Source organism: Trachinotus anak, unplaced genomic scaffold (assembly GCF_046630095.1).
Source record: "Trachinotus anak isolate AG129_WGS33_773 ecotype Australia unplaced genomic scaffold, CSIRO_AGI_Tana_v1 ptg000020l, whole genome shotgun sequence".
In the NCBI taxonomy this organism is placed as follows: domain Eukaryota; kingdom Metazoa; phylum Chordata; class Actinopteri; order Carangiformes; family Carangidae; genus Trachinotus; species Trachinotus anak.
Genome location: NW_027273871.1, coordinates 7466266 through 7480448, shown reverse-complemented (window position 1 = coordinate 7480448; position 14183 = coordinate 7466266). Strand labels below are relative to the sequence as shown.

At 41.3% G+C, this 14183-nt stretch overlaps 1 protein-coding gene across 2 annotated transcripts in view; it reads right to left on the bottom strand.

Moving 5' to 3' along the window:
* The window catches only part of grk6 (G protein-coupled receptor kinase 6), a 51926-nt gene continuing 37743 nt past the window's right edge, over nucleotides 1-14183 (bottom strand). The window contains exons 7-16 of one of the 2 annotated variants that reach the window (XM_071506034.1): nucleotides 11952-12015; nucleotides 8889-9029; nucleotides 7081-7271; nucleotides 6951-6988; nucleotides 4466-4555; nucleotides 4151-4359; nucleotides 3840-3977; nucleotides 3208-3345; nucleotides 2387-2521; nucleotides 1-1710 (exon numbers count right to left, since the gene is read on the bottom strand). In XM_071506034.1, the coding sequence (XP_071362135.1) occupies nucleotides 1660-1710; nucleotides 2387-2521; nucleotides 3208-3345; nucleotides 3840-3977; nucleotides 4151-4359; nucleotides 4466-4555; nucleotides 6951-6988; nucleotides 7081-7271; nucleotides 8889-9029; nucleotides 11952-12015 (1195 nt within the window). In that variant the 3' untranslated portion in view covers nucleotides 1-1659. Of the gene's footprint in view, nucleotides 1711-2386; nucleotides 2522-3207; nucleotides 3346-3839; nucleotides 3978-4150; nucleotides 4360-4465; nucleotides 4556-6950; nucleotides 6989-7080; nucleotides 7272-8888; nucleotides 9030-10608; nucleotides 10714-11951; nucleotides 12016-14183 lie in introns of those variants that run through there. The other variant, XM_071506035.1, reaches the window with a different exon arrangement.

The following is a 14183-nucleotide window of genomic DNA, read 5'->3' as shown; positions in this document are numbered from 1 at the left end:
TTCAGAGGTATTTCATTTTAATAGCTTCAGATATAACAGAGGCCATATTCTTAGAGGAAGCCATTGACTGCAACAGTACCAGCTGAAGCAATTCACTTCAGTCTTTGTGTGACACAGGATTGGACCCAGAGGCTTCGGTTACTCTTGTCGTTGTGTCAGTGACTTCAGCTCACATCTGGACGCACAAAACTTTGGACCTTTTGTTTTGAACTGTTGCTACCACACATTAGAGGTGATCAACCGGCAGGACAAGTGTAAACCTGAACTGTCTGTGACTCATTCGATCGACATCCGGAGGAGGAGCCAATAAAATAATAAACCCTGAGAGATGTTGTCGTAGTGAAAAATTCAGTAAAATTGTTTAATAGCCTTGTTTACTTATTTTCTAATTAGATATTGACAGAGTCTTGTTCTGATACATAGCTGGCTGTTACTGAGTCGGTTTAAAGAGTTGGGCCAATAACCTTGATGGGTCGGGGTTATGAAGTCACTTTGGAAAATGTGGCTTTGTGTTGACGATGTGATGTTTTTTTTGTAAAAATCATGTCAGCAAAGTAAGGTATAAAAGGGTTTTGTTTTCTCCGCTGTTCTTACAATCAAAACAGATCCTTTCAGGAGGATTCAGAGCTTTCTGCACAGACGGTGCTTGAACTGCTTCTCTGTGCAGTCGAGTGCCTTTTCTCAGTAGTGTCATTTTCCAATCAATGCATGTGCTCCTGCTGATATTTTTACTGACGGGTGAAGTCTCCTGATGAGACCAGCTGAGGAGGGAAATGTGTGAAGTTTCTGGAAATTCACATCCATTACTGGTGTGAGGAGTGAATCTGAGCTCACAAAATTACCTGAACATGACATTAGTTCAGGCAGAGCATTGAAATCACACCTGGATGATCAACTGCTTGGCTGACTGCTAACATCCTATAGATTCTGAAATACCTCGGTCTTTATGGTCCCATCCTGAACTGACAAGAGACACTGAAGCCACTGACACAACGAGTCGATTGTCTCCATCACGAAAAATAAAAACAATATTGTTATAAAAATATCTGCAGAAGTAGACTTCATGGCTCTGACGTCAAGCAAAGAAACCTGGAGTTCAGCAGAGGAGAAACGCAGCAGTGAGGTTGGTCTCAGCAGAATGGAGGGCAGAGGAAGTGAAGTGGTCATAGTTCAGTAGCTGAATGTCACTACGTCGATTCCCTGGACAAAGTGGGGCAATGTAAAGAGATCGAGGAATGCTCAGTCCTCCCTTCATAACCACTGTCACTGTGGTGCCCTCGAGCAAGGCACTTACAGCAGGCGATTGTTCCAGTGGAGCAGCAGCGGCTCCCGGTTCATTAAGGTTAGGATTAACATGGAAATGTAGAAGTGGACCAGTGTGTGGAAGCAGAGAGCCTTCCCTGTACACAGAATGAACACACTAAAAACAACAGTTCGTCTTCTGTCCGTCCCCGTGTCCTGATTCGTCCACAGCCGATATTCACACTTTTAAATAACATTAAACTTTATGGCTATGCTGAAAATATACATTCTGACATTTAGAGAGAGAGTACAGTCTCAAAAATACAAATGTGCAAAAGTTGTAAACAAATGAGATCCTGTGTGTGCGTGTGTGTGTGTGTGTGTGTTTTGGTGTGTGTGTGTGTGTGTGTGTGTGTGTCACAGCCTGGTGGGCTCCTCGTCACTGTCACTGCAGTTACCACAGCAGTCCTGCACACAGGGACAGAGAGAACAGAGTCAGTGTTTCAAGATGCAAATCACCCACTTCTCCTCTAATTAAAGCTCCACGTATTTGAAGTGTTAATATCCATCAGAAATGTGTGGTTTTAAGAACCAAAAACCATCAGTGTAGTTTTACATCTCCTCTCTCAGGCTTCTCTTTGAGCCTCTCTTCTGACTGAATAGAAAATTTTATATATATGTGTGTATATATATATATATATATATATATATATATATATATATATATATATATATATATATATATATATATATATATTTATTTATTTATATCATAGCAGGTTTAATTAAGACAATAATTTGTACATTTGTTGACTCAATCAATGTTTGTGATGCTGTTACTAATACTAAGATTAACATTCTGTAACAGTCCATGACCTGTTTCTTATCAGAGTTTATGAATGTCTTATAATCTAACAATGAACATGATTATGATGCTGTTATTAAAACTTACATAATCTTATTAAATATCCTTTATAAATAAACACATATTACAAGGACCTCAATATAAAGTGTTCCTGATTTTTCTTTAATTCTTAAACTTACATCTACTCCATCACCCTCATTAACAAATTCAGAATCTATGGATATGTAAATGTCCACAGATTTCCACACTGACCCACAGTCGCCAGAAGAGTCCACCCACCTGTCTGCCGAACAGCCGCTGCAGGAGTCCCTGTTTGGGGGGAGGGGACGGCTGTCCTCTCCAGTCCAGGTCGGGAGGAACCGCCCCGTCCTGGTAGAAAACATTCAGCTCTGCGAAACACTCGGTCTCAATCATCTGCAGGAGAGAAGACGACACTGACGTCACTCTGTGTATCACCGGCACAGAGAACGAACGTCTAACAGACAAATGTCACGTGTTTCATCCTCAACAAAGACTCCACCTGGAGTCCAGCCTCACAGCTTCAGGAAATATGAACTTTATCTTTTAAACATGAGCACATACATGGAAACCTGCTCAAAAAATCAGTTGAAGGTTAAAAAATTAAAATTAATGAACCAGTGGCAGAAATATATTTATATCTAACTAAGGATTCAAGGATTTGAAGGCACCATCTTTTTTCTGTCTGTCGCCCTCCTCAGATAAAAACATGAAACATCACATGGTTTTTGTCGCTGTTGGTTCCTGTTCATCTTCTTCTGCTGTGATTTAATGGCGCCCAGCTGTTGAATTCAACTCAACTCTAGTGACTCAGTTTTCTGGTTATTCAGTTGAAATCTGTGTGACCTGACGTGATTGTACAGACTCATTCTGTCGGGCTGTGAACAGTTTGTTGGCTGTTTTCAGATGAAGCTTTTTATGGTGCTGGTTCCCATAAAAGACCTGACTGTTGTTTCTTATCTCACTCATGGTGGAACAACTAGAATAAATAGACCAGACCAGAGTGTGTGTGTGTGTGTGTGTGTGTGTGTGTGTGTGTGTGTGTGTGTGTGTGTGTGTGTGTGTGGGTCCACAGCTCTCACCTCATTTTGCCAGGGAATAGAAACGCTGCCTGTGGACACTTTGCTGTAGAAGGACTCGTCTTTTGGCTCCAGCTCCACACCCTTCACCGTGGAGAACTGCTCGATGTCCAGCACGTCTTTACAGTAGATGGCCTGCGGCTGCAACACACACACACACACACCACTTCCTCAACACGGTTGCACCTCAGCTGTCAAACACTTTCACAAAAACCTAAACTCCCTCTGTCCTGACATGAAATCAAAGCTGCAGTAACACAACAGAGAGCTCACTGTGGGGGGGTCCTTCCTGTGCAGACACCGAGCAGGTTAATTATGCATGATCCATATAATGAGACATTCTTATTAATCAGCTCCTCTTCAGGTGCTGCAGACAAACGTGAACGTGCACCTGTCTGTTTAAAGGAACTCTGACGTTGATGAGCAGATTTAGATGTGATGTCATTAATGTTGTTAGTTACACCTGATGTTGTTCAGTGCACCTGGAGATTCCAGCTGTTATTAGTCACCTGCACCGTCATCGTAACTAGTTAAACCTGCACTGTCTCTAATGCTACTGGTCATATTTGTGGTTACACCTTCACAACCCCACAGTTACACCTGTGCTCATGTTGAGTTCGTATCTGCAGACTTACGTCAGGGATGAAGGGAACCTGCAGCATGCCAGCCTCCAGGCGTTTGAAGTTAATGGAGCGGAAGATGGGATGAGCTTTGACCTCAGAGGCCCCGCCCCCCTGGCAGCCCAGCCTCTCTGTGGGATCTTTGGCCAGCAGCTGGAGGGTGAAAAAAAAAAAGGTTAAAAAACGAGTGGAAAGTGAACGCTCTGTTTTCAGATCGCTGCTGTTTTCAGACAGTCGGAGTCTGAAGTGAATAAGGGACGGATCAACATGGAGCTGCAGACAAGTGGAGCTGAGAGGTGGATTTGGTTGCTCGTACATCCACCCACCATTTTGCAGAGGGACTTGGCATCCTCGGAGAACTTGCTGGAGTACTCCTCCTCCACCTCCCTCACCAGCCGCTCCACTTCCTCCCTCTTGATCTTCTTCTTCCTCTGCTGGAAGGGCGACTGGCCTTCGATCATCTCGTACAGCAGGCAGCCCAGCGCCCACCAGTCGGGGCTGAAGGTGTAGCGCTCGTTCTTCACCACCTCTGGAGCTGGAGGAGACAAAGGTCAGGGTTGGTTTCGACACAAGATCATGTAAAAACCTTAAAACTACAGAGTCAAAGTTCTAAAGGTCAATGAAGGTCAGAGGTCACTTACCCATGTATCCTACTGTTCCCACCCGTCCCTTGATGGTCTGCCCCTCTGGTACATGGACCGCCAGACCCAGATCTGATATCCTGATGTGGCCTAAATACACAAACACAAGCAGAGACATTATGAGAGGAAATCTGTCGTAAGATGAAAGAAAATCCCAGAAATATTTCACATGGATTCAGTGTCAGTTAAAAATCAGTGAGGTTGGATATTAAGTTTTGATAAAATCATTCTGTCTCTCATCACCACCGACTCTGTTTTATCAAGTTCAGGATATTTTTTTATTGAGAAGAAAAATACAGATTCATATTTCATATCTACTTAAAAAATAATGTGCAGATTGATTTTCTTTGCTGAGTCTGAACCTGCTTTGAGTTCGTACTGCAGCTTATAGGCAGCGTGATGTGTGAACACGGACATTATTGACTTTCTCTTCTGATAACTCGTTCGTTAAAATGAAGGAAAATCACTTTATTCGTAAAGTCTTTGTCTTTTATGTTCCTCATTGAGTTTTCATCCAGTCTAAAGGTAGATGTCCATGTGTTTGTGATTATAAAGCAGGTCTAGGTTCTATATTAATACTGTGAAGGTTTCAAAGCCTCAGTCCACAGAGAAATGTTGATGGAGATCAACACTTCAGATAAAACACAGAAGAAGAGTAAAATAGGGACATTTAATAAAATCCTCTTTGCTTTGTACATTTTGTTGAATTCTTTCAGTTGGATTTTCTGTCCAAACTATCACCAGGTTCCTCCACATTTCACTTAAGGTTAATAAACAGTCATTTAACCTTCAGTGAAAGTGGTGGATTGTCACTGTGATGTAATCACAGACGTATACGATCCTGCAGAAGCCTTGAGGTTAAACAGCGATTTTCTTCTTCATGCAGAGAATTCATGTCTTGTGATTTATGAAGAAGTCAGAGAGAATCATGAGGTAAAACCACTTCCATCAAGCTTTATGTTTGTTTCCTTTGGTCTTATCTAGAGCAGCAGATGTGGCTTTAAAGTCAACATTTCACGTTCTCTGGATCTTTCTGCTGATTGGTTGCAGTCAAGCTGGGAAACAACATTTTCTCTTATGTAAAACTAAACAGTCGAGTGTTTGCAGTTTGTTGCAGTTCCTGAACAAACAGGATATATTAGTTTTTAACTGACAGCTGCTGACAACCAAACTCCAGCTCAGTTGTGTCGTCACCTCACATCTGAATATTTGTGGCTGGTTTAAGGACTCTTCACATTCACCAGCACAGGAAAAGTAATTACATCTTTTTGGGATTGTACTTGTCTGTTAATGAGGTCTGATTGCTGACTGTGATTAAACTCTTCAGGAGCTTTTAGTCTCAGATCAGACTGATCTGTTGCAGAGTCAGAGTCAGAGTCAGAGCGCCCTCTGGTGACGGCTACACAAAACTATAAACACCTCCTCCAGCCTGAAGTGTTGTTGAGTCTTACAGGAGGAATAACACAGTTTTCTATTATCAATAACATGTAAAAACAACTGTCGTGTGGCAACAGTGTGTTTCAAACAGCTGCTGTGTGAGAATATTCTGAAAAGGGAGTTTAATGCAGAATGAACAGATTTTTCCACAAAGTAATTATAATGAATTATTAATTAATTATGTATTCATCACTTAATTAAATTTGTGTACAAAATAATACAATTATCAAACATATTATATCCATTTATGTATTTAAGGAATATTTTGCATTTATTAATTTAAATGCAGAATTGCTTTAAAAGTTGAGTCTATTGCTGAACGTCGTCTTACTCTTGTTTCATAGCTTTCAACCGTATCACATGGATTTCCAGTTTATGTTTAGTGATTCTGTAGATTTTATTTTTTCTATCTTTTTATTTGATAGGGACAGTGCATGTAATGGACGTCAGCACAAAATACACGATGTAAACACGGATTGTAGCAAAAATGCTAATTTACATCCATAGTCCCCTGGCATGTAACAAAACAGAAACACATTCACAGTCACAATATACAAATAAAAAGACAAATACACAAAAATCACTGGTTTTAAAAGTGTGACTCTGCAGCCCTCCCTCAGATAAAACTAAGATATATTTTAGCCTATATTTGTTTACATTTTGGAAAAATGGCAGCGTGCACCTGTAGATGTAGACAACTGTCTCTGGATTATTGTGATACTGAAGAAATATTGAAAACGTGCTGATTCTGCAGGTTCTGCAGTTATGAAGAGCTAACTCAGAGAGATAACGTTGTCCTTGGGAAGTCGCACAAACGTTTCTGTTTCTGACACAAATTGTGGCACTAAGGGTTTTAAAGGTCCCCTATTCCAAACTTTTCTGTTGTTTTATTTGAGGTGTTGGGGCGTGGCTGAGGGCGGTGACTGCTTTGTTGTGACATCACAAAGTTCCAGAAGTCCTGACGGCTGGTTTTAAGGCTCAGTGTCTGAATACAGGCTGTGTGCATTTCTAAGTCTAAGTGTGTAAGTTTTCCACAGCTGTGACTCACCGTGGTCGTCCAGCAGGATGTTCTCTGGTTTGAGGTCCCTGTGTGACAGAGGAAGAGAGGGAGGGTGAGAAACAGAAGGAAGAGGGCAAGAGGACGAGCGTGTCCGTCTTTAAGGTTTACACACACTGACCTGTAGACGATGCGTTCCCGGTGCAGGTCCTCCAGCCCACAGCAGATCTCCGCAGAGTAGAAGATGGCCCTCCTCTCATCGAAACCCGCCTCGCCCATGTGGTAGATGTGGAACTTCAGGTCTCCTCCGTTCATGAGGGTCAGCACAAGGCACAGGGCGTCCTTCGTCTCATAGGCGTAGGCTAAACTCACCTGCAGACAGAGGAGGAGTGTCTTCAGGTGAGACTGTCCAACATGCTGTTGGAAACAGTGTCTGAAAATCTTCAGATTTCAAAACATCTGAAGATGTCGCCTCGTGCTTGGGAAGAAGCAGCGGACATTTTTACAGTTTTAATAATTGTAAAAACACAAGTCAAAGGGCGGATTTTTCCTTAATGTGAGATTGTTCAGGAAGTTGAAGACGGTATGTCCCCCTGGCTGAAAAGCTCTGCCTGCTGCCAAAACTTCAATCAAATTACTTCTGTTAATAAAATTGACCAGTTGTGTGTTTTCACACTGCAGTCATGCTGAACCCTCCGGGACTCCTCCGGCCTGGGAGCCAGGACGGAGCGAGTGACTGCTGTCCAAATCAAATAATCTGAACCCAGGTCATCTGGCAGAGAATCAAACCAAACCAGAGACAGAAAACCACAGTGTTGTCTTTTAATTACTGCAGTTGTTAATGTTGCCGACATCACGTCCGACTGACGCACACAGAGAACAAACCCAGGACAACATGAAGCGTTTCATGATTAAAATGTCTATTTTTGGAAGAAAGAACAAGGAACTTTTAGATCTTTAAAAAGTTGTTTTTGCCATGTTCCTCTGAGCCCTTCTTACAAATGAAACTGTATATTTGTGAGCTGTTACTACATCTGCAGTAGGAACCAATGAGCTGAGAGACACAGAGGGGAAGAGAGGAGAGATGGACGCTGTTGGTTTTGCTCTTTGTCGGACAACAGAACAAGTAGAGTGGCTGAAAAGTGGCTCATTGAGACTTCATGCTAACATCTGACCAAATCCTCAGACACATGCGTTAAAGACCAAGACTGAGCTGTGATTCCAGCTGATTTATAGATAAAAATCAGCTGAAGTTAGAGGCTCATTCACTTCAGCTGCCATGTAGGCAGCATTAAGGGGAGGGGGGGTCTGCGGAGGGAAAGCCTGCTACAAGATTTGTTCCTTGGTGCTTTTTTGAAAAAAAAAAAGAAAGTCTCTGTCACTGAGGTCCTTATATATTAACATTATTCTCCACTTTCACTGAATTAATGGTTTTCAGTTGGGGCATTTTTGTCCTGAAGGTCCTGAGTGAAATTACAAAAGTCTCCAAAAAATACACACATTTAGAAAAAAAGGAACAAAGCCAAAATGATCATACAATCAAAAATGAAAAGGACAAAGGACAAAAATGTCCCTAAGGATGAACAAGGGCTAAAGGGAGGGGTCAGCTGATTTAGTGACAAAGCTGCTAAGTTGAGCAACGACCTATGGGGCTCCAACGCTCCAGTGGTGTAACTTCATCACTCAGGCAGCCACATTATGGGGCAGGGTTACTGTGTTATTGTCAAAAAGACAATAACATATAACTGTGTGTTATTTGCTGGTTAAACATATAACATCTGTAACATCTGTAAATTTAGTTAAATAAACTTTCACTTATTATTGGTTTCTGGCTAATGAACCTCTGACCTGACTGCTCCTGTTCTCTCTGGTTGTTTTCTAACAGCAGCATCTAAACTGCTGGAAGTCAAACAGGAAGGAGAAGTAGCTTCTGTGATGTCGTCATTCGTCAGCTTGTTTTTCTAATTGTTGTTGAAAATCTTCACTTACAACAAATCTGCTGTTGACTTTCTCCAGGATCTGTTTCTCATTGAGCGCCATGGACTCGCCTTTCCTCTTCTTTATCCTCTTCTTCTCCAGCTTCTTACAGGCGTACATCTTCCCTGTGGCCCGTACCTGACACGCACACACCTGCAGGAGGAGGAGGAGGAGAAAACCGGGGACAGCAGTGGGGAGAAAAGAGTTAATTTCCATTTATACATATAAAAAAATGCATCTTTTGTAATAAAACAGACCATTTCGTGTGACTTCACATTTCTCACAGAATAACAAACCAGACCAGAACTAGATTGGCTCTAAACTTGTCACCCTGGAGGAGGTGGTGGAGGAAAGGATGCTGGCAAAACTGCTGGCAATCATGGACAATCCCTCTCCCCCCCTCCACAAAACACTGGACAAGCTGAAGAGCAGCTTCAGCAACAGACTCATCCAACCCCGCTGCTCTAAGGAACGATACAGGAAATCGTTCCTACCTACTGTGGTCAGACTGTACAACTCATCTACCTCTGTCAGAGCCAAGATAACACAAGATGACTTGTCACACTTTGCACTCTGAATTTTCATCACAACACTCCACTCCAAATACTAACCGTATTGATATTATATATCATATTCATACAATATTTGTATCCATCTTTTTGCACTTTCCATTTACATATGCTTATACATAGTATATTATTATTTATATCTGCCATTCTGTATTTTTATTTATTTCTGTCTACCTCTGTATTTTATTCTATTGTATATTTTGTATTATAATACACCGGACAGCTGTAACAAACTAATTTCCCTTCGGGGATGAATAAAGTCATCTATCTATCTATCTAGATACGGCGACAGGCCGCAGACATCAAAGAGCAGAGGCCCGCGGACCCTGAGCCATGAATAAAGGAGAAACCCCCTCGTTCTTGTACAGTTGTGGATCAGACTGTGGAGGACGTGTTGGACATGAACTGTTCTGCTCTGTAAACTGTAAACTGTACGTCACAGATATGAAGGGAGACACAGTGATAATGAACCTCACACTCACTGAAGATGTGACGTCCAGCTCAGATTAATCTGCGTCTTTGTACAAAAAACTATTTCTACAAACCACTGATACAATATTAAAATAATAATATAATATAATAATAATATCTCAGATCAATGATAATACTCATAGTCTGTTTTAAACAGTTACACTTGTACTGATCCTAGGATGGATCCTAGGATTGTTCCTGGGACTGATCCTGGACTGATCCTGGACTGATCCTGGGCTGACACCCAGAGAAAAACTGTCACTATGACTGTAGATATTACTCATAAATCATTATTTATTAGACATTATAATCATTATCTTTTATCTAATTACACTGATCAGTTATCATGTTGTTTAATAAAATTAATTGCTTTGTCTTTAATAATCTTTTTTTTGTGACGTATCAGCCTGCTTTCAGTGTGTCTCTCTTCATAACAATTACTCTGCTCTGGTAGATCCTCTGTGCACCGGGCACCAGGTGTTCGGAGGTGGAGAACACGATGTTGAGGAGAGAGAGACGTCCCTTTTAAAACTGGACATTCAGGATGAGACTCTGATGGATGCAGAACGTGTTGGAGGAGAATCAGGTGAAACAGTTGCTGTCATTCAGCAGAGAGTTGGATACTGTGGTGGTTGAAATATTATGTCATGTTCGAAAGATGCCACAAGTCATAGTAAAACACTTGAACGTACGGTTTACACATAACGAGTCAGCCAAGAGATGCATACGATCACACTGACAACATCTATCTCGTGACCCGATCGCTCATCCAGTCGATCCGTTATCACCAGGAGATCAGGACGACATCAAGACGGTTCATATCACAGACATGCAACACACAGACTCCATTCAGTGGCGTGTAATGGGATTTAGACACAACAGATGATGGAGCCAAGGAGAAGATTCACTTAGAAACACGACAGCACCACAACATGACGGCCTGTTCAGTTGGTGAAGTTTCTTAAAGCACAGTGGTTATTTCTGTCAAACAGAATAAACAGAAGCAATTTTAATATAAAACAAAATAAAGAATTCACTGGTCGACCATATCTTCTTTTACTAAAACCTTATTTCTGCTTTTTCTTTCTGTCTGTAATTTCTCTGCCCAGGTGGAGGTGCCATATTTCCAGCTCTACTTACACTGCTCTTCTACTTTAAGGTCAGGACTCAGAGGAGTTAACGAGTCTAATATGAACAAAGCAGAGAGATGATGTAAGTAGTTACTGGCTGGTGCGGTCAGTGCCTGCAGCATTAACTGAGGATGAAAGGTTCATTTATTTTGCTTTCAGACTTGTTACATATAAAAACGATCTTTTAAACAACTTTAGAAATAATTTAATTCGTCTAAACCATGAGTAAAAAAAGTCTGAGGGGCTGCCCAACAGTCCAAAATCCCTTTCACTGTTCACATCAAAACATTTACATCATTTTTCTACTGTTGATAACGATAAAAAGCTCATGTAGTGTAGGTGATGTATGAAATATGACTTCATAACTGTGTGTGTGAGAAAGCAGGAGGTTATGTGAAAAGTTCAGGGCCTGACCTGAAATCTAATAAACGCACCCGAGCAAATAACATAGAAAAAATGTGATTTAGCCTGTTTGACCAGAACAGATTTGTGTCAACAACAGTTTCATTCAACCAACAACAAAATAAGCTGCTGTTTATTGTGTGTGGATGAACTGATAATTGCATCTGTCAGTATTAGTTACTGTTAACCGTAACTTTTCAGTGGGAAAAGGACATCTGCACACATTAAACAAAGTTTTACAAATCTTGAATTAATCAAAACAGTCATGAACACTGGTCTGTTGTTGAAGCCAACTGCTGACCTTGTGCAGCAGAATTAACTAAACGTTCAGAAAGAAATTAAACTGATCTGAGGTGAATCTGACTCAGAATCCAGCACTTTTTATTCTCTGTGTCCCACCTGAGAACAAACCAGATGATAATCATTTAGGTGACCTGTTAAGGGTTTTGTTTTTAATAGCAAGAAGTCAATAAAAATGAAGTATTAAACTGAAATAAACTCACCTCTCCGAAGCCTCCTTTTCCTAAAACTCTGTACTGTCTGAACGTGTTTTTCGTCACCGGTTGCCTGTTGGACAGAGAGAGAAGCTCATTTAAAACACACTGCAGCACATCTGAAGGTTCAATTAAAACAAGTTACCAACTCATTATCTGGACATTAATGTCCAGATGTGCAGTTTGAAAAACCGTTTTTGTTTGGAACGATAAAGATGTTTCTCCTGTGTTTTATTTGAAGTGTTGATCTCCATCAGAAGATATATCTGTGGTTTTAAGAACCAAAAACCATCTCAGTATAGTTTTACATCTCCTCTCTCAGGCTTCTCTCTGGAGCTCTCGTAACAACAGGTCAGTCAGCCAATCAGAAGAGAGGATCTGAGCCTCTCTTCTGTTTGGCTGACTGTTTTCTGAGTGATCCAATAAAAATATAGCAAATTTCAGGTAAACACTCAGAGAAACCAAATCCTGCAAGGTTGGACGGTGGGTCCAGGTGGGCGGGGCTTCGGGCATGGCTGAGGGCTGTGACTGCTTTGTTGTGACATCACAAAGTTCCAGAAGTCCTGACGGCTGGTTTTAAGGCTCAGTGTCTGAATACAGGCTGTGTGCATTTCTCTGTGGACTGAGGCTTTGATACTTTCACAGTATTAATATAGAACCTAGACCTGCTTTATAATCACAAACACATGGACATCTGCCTTTAGACTGGATGGACCTTTAATTGTTGAAGGTGTGAGGATAGCTGCTGACGAGGTTGAGCGTTGACTGTTAAACTTTTAAAAATAATGTTAATAAGGTGGGGACTTGTTTGTAACACCAACAACTTCAACAGCGATTTAAAAACAGTCTTTGTGTCCACACTCATTGATGAGGTTAACAAACTGAGCTGAACCGGTCCCTCCTGGTATCAGCACTCATTCATCTCCCTCTGGACAGTCTGGTCATTGGAGCATGTAAAGTGAACGGACCCTGGGACTCATTAAACCAGGCTGAGTCATTTACTATTTAATTACCCCTGTTTTTAACACTGTGTTTTCCCATTAATTATAATTAGTTTTTGCATCAGTGCATTTAACCCTGTGCTGACCTTCCTCAGAGGTCCTATACTAAACAAATACTGTTTTTCTTTCTGAACAAAGATTTAATTTATTGTGATGTTGAAGGTGAAGAGAGCACAGGAACAAGTTGGGCTCTTCTATTTCAAAGAAGAGTAAAAAAAAAAATCTGACAAGGTGTCATATTCCAATACTTGGTTCGATTGATGCATTTTGGTCGGTAAAAGTACTGAGGTTCAATCCCCAGCTGTTCACGCGTTTTCTTTTTTATCTAAGTTGTGTTTACTCCTCTCTCATCCATCACAGACAAATCTAAATGTAAAACCCTGGATTCACAGTGAACCTACTGACATTGTACTGAGCAGACCATCCATTTCAGAACTGCACTGTGTACGCTGTTGTAGAAGGTGACATGAAACTGTGTTTGTCTGAAGATAAATGAGGCTGCTTTTAAAACAGAGTTTACAATAACGTTAGTGATCACAAAACAGACTTGGCCCAACTCTGGTCCATATACTTCCATATCTGGTTTGATGCTGGTTGTTATCCTCTGGTATTGGCTGCAAGCCAGTGGTTTTTCTGTGTGTGAGCCAGAACTGGTCCAGATGTGGAAGTAGCATCTGACAATAATGCTGTATATGGGCCAAATTCAGGCCGTGGAACCAGGCGTATAGTGGGCCAGAACAAGCATGGGCCAGATTTGTTTTGCTATCTGAAACAATGAAGCTGGACAGGAAGCTAAGACAGTGAAAATATCTTGTTTGACTTGTCGCATCTGTGGATCAGTCTTCCAATACTTCTTATTGTTGCTGTAAAGCTCGGAGTTGTCTTTAGGTCCGGTGTTGCCCTGCTCTGGCCTCCACAGGTTCTTCCTCTGGCTGTACTCCTGTACATTGTTCCATCACATTGTACCCATCCTTGTTCCATCAGCCATTAGTCTGTGGGTAGTACAGCCTCCCCAGTTGGTCAGTCTATGCACCAGAGTCATTTTGTTGTTTTCAGTTCCTGTCCACAAGAAGCTTTAATTAAAGTCCGGACGTGGTCCTGACTATCTCTGCATCCTGCCTTCAGTCTCTTCTCACATCATCAGGAACTTGAAGAAAGAGTTTGTTTTTCCTTTCATAAACGATAGAAGGATCCAAATCAGAAATCATTTTAATTACACCTTCTGGCTCCAGCACTTAGC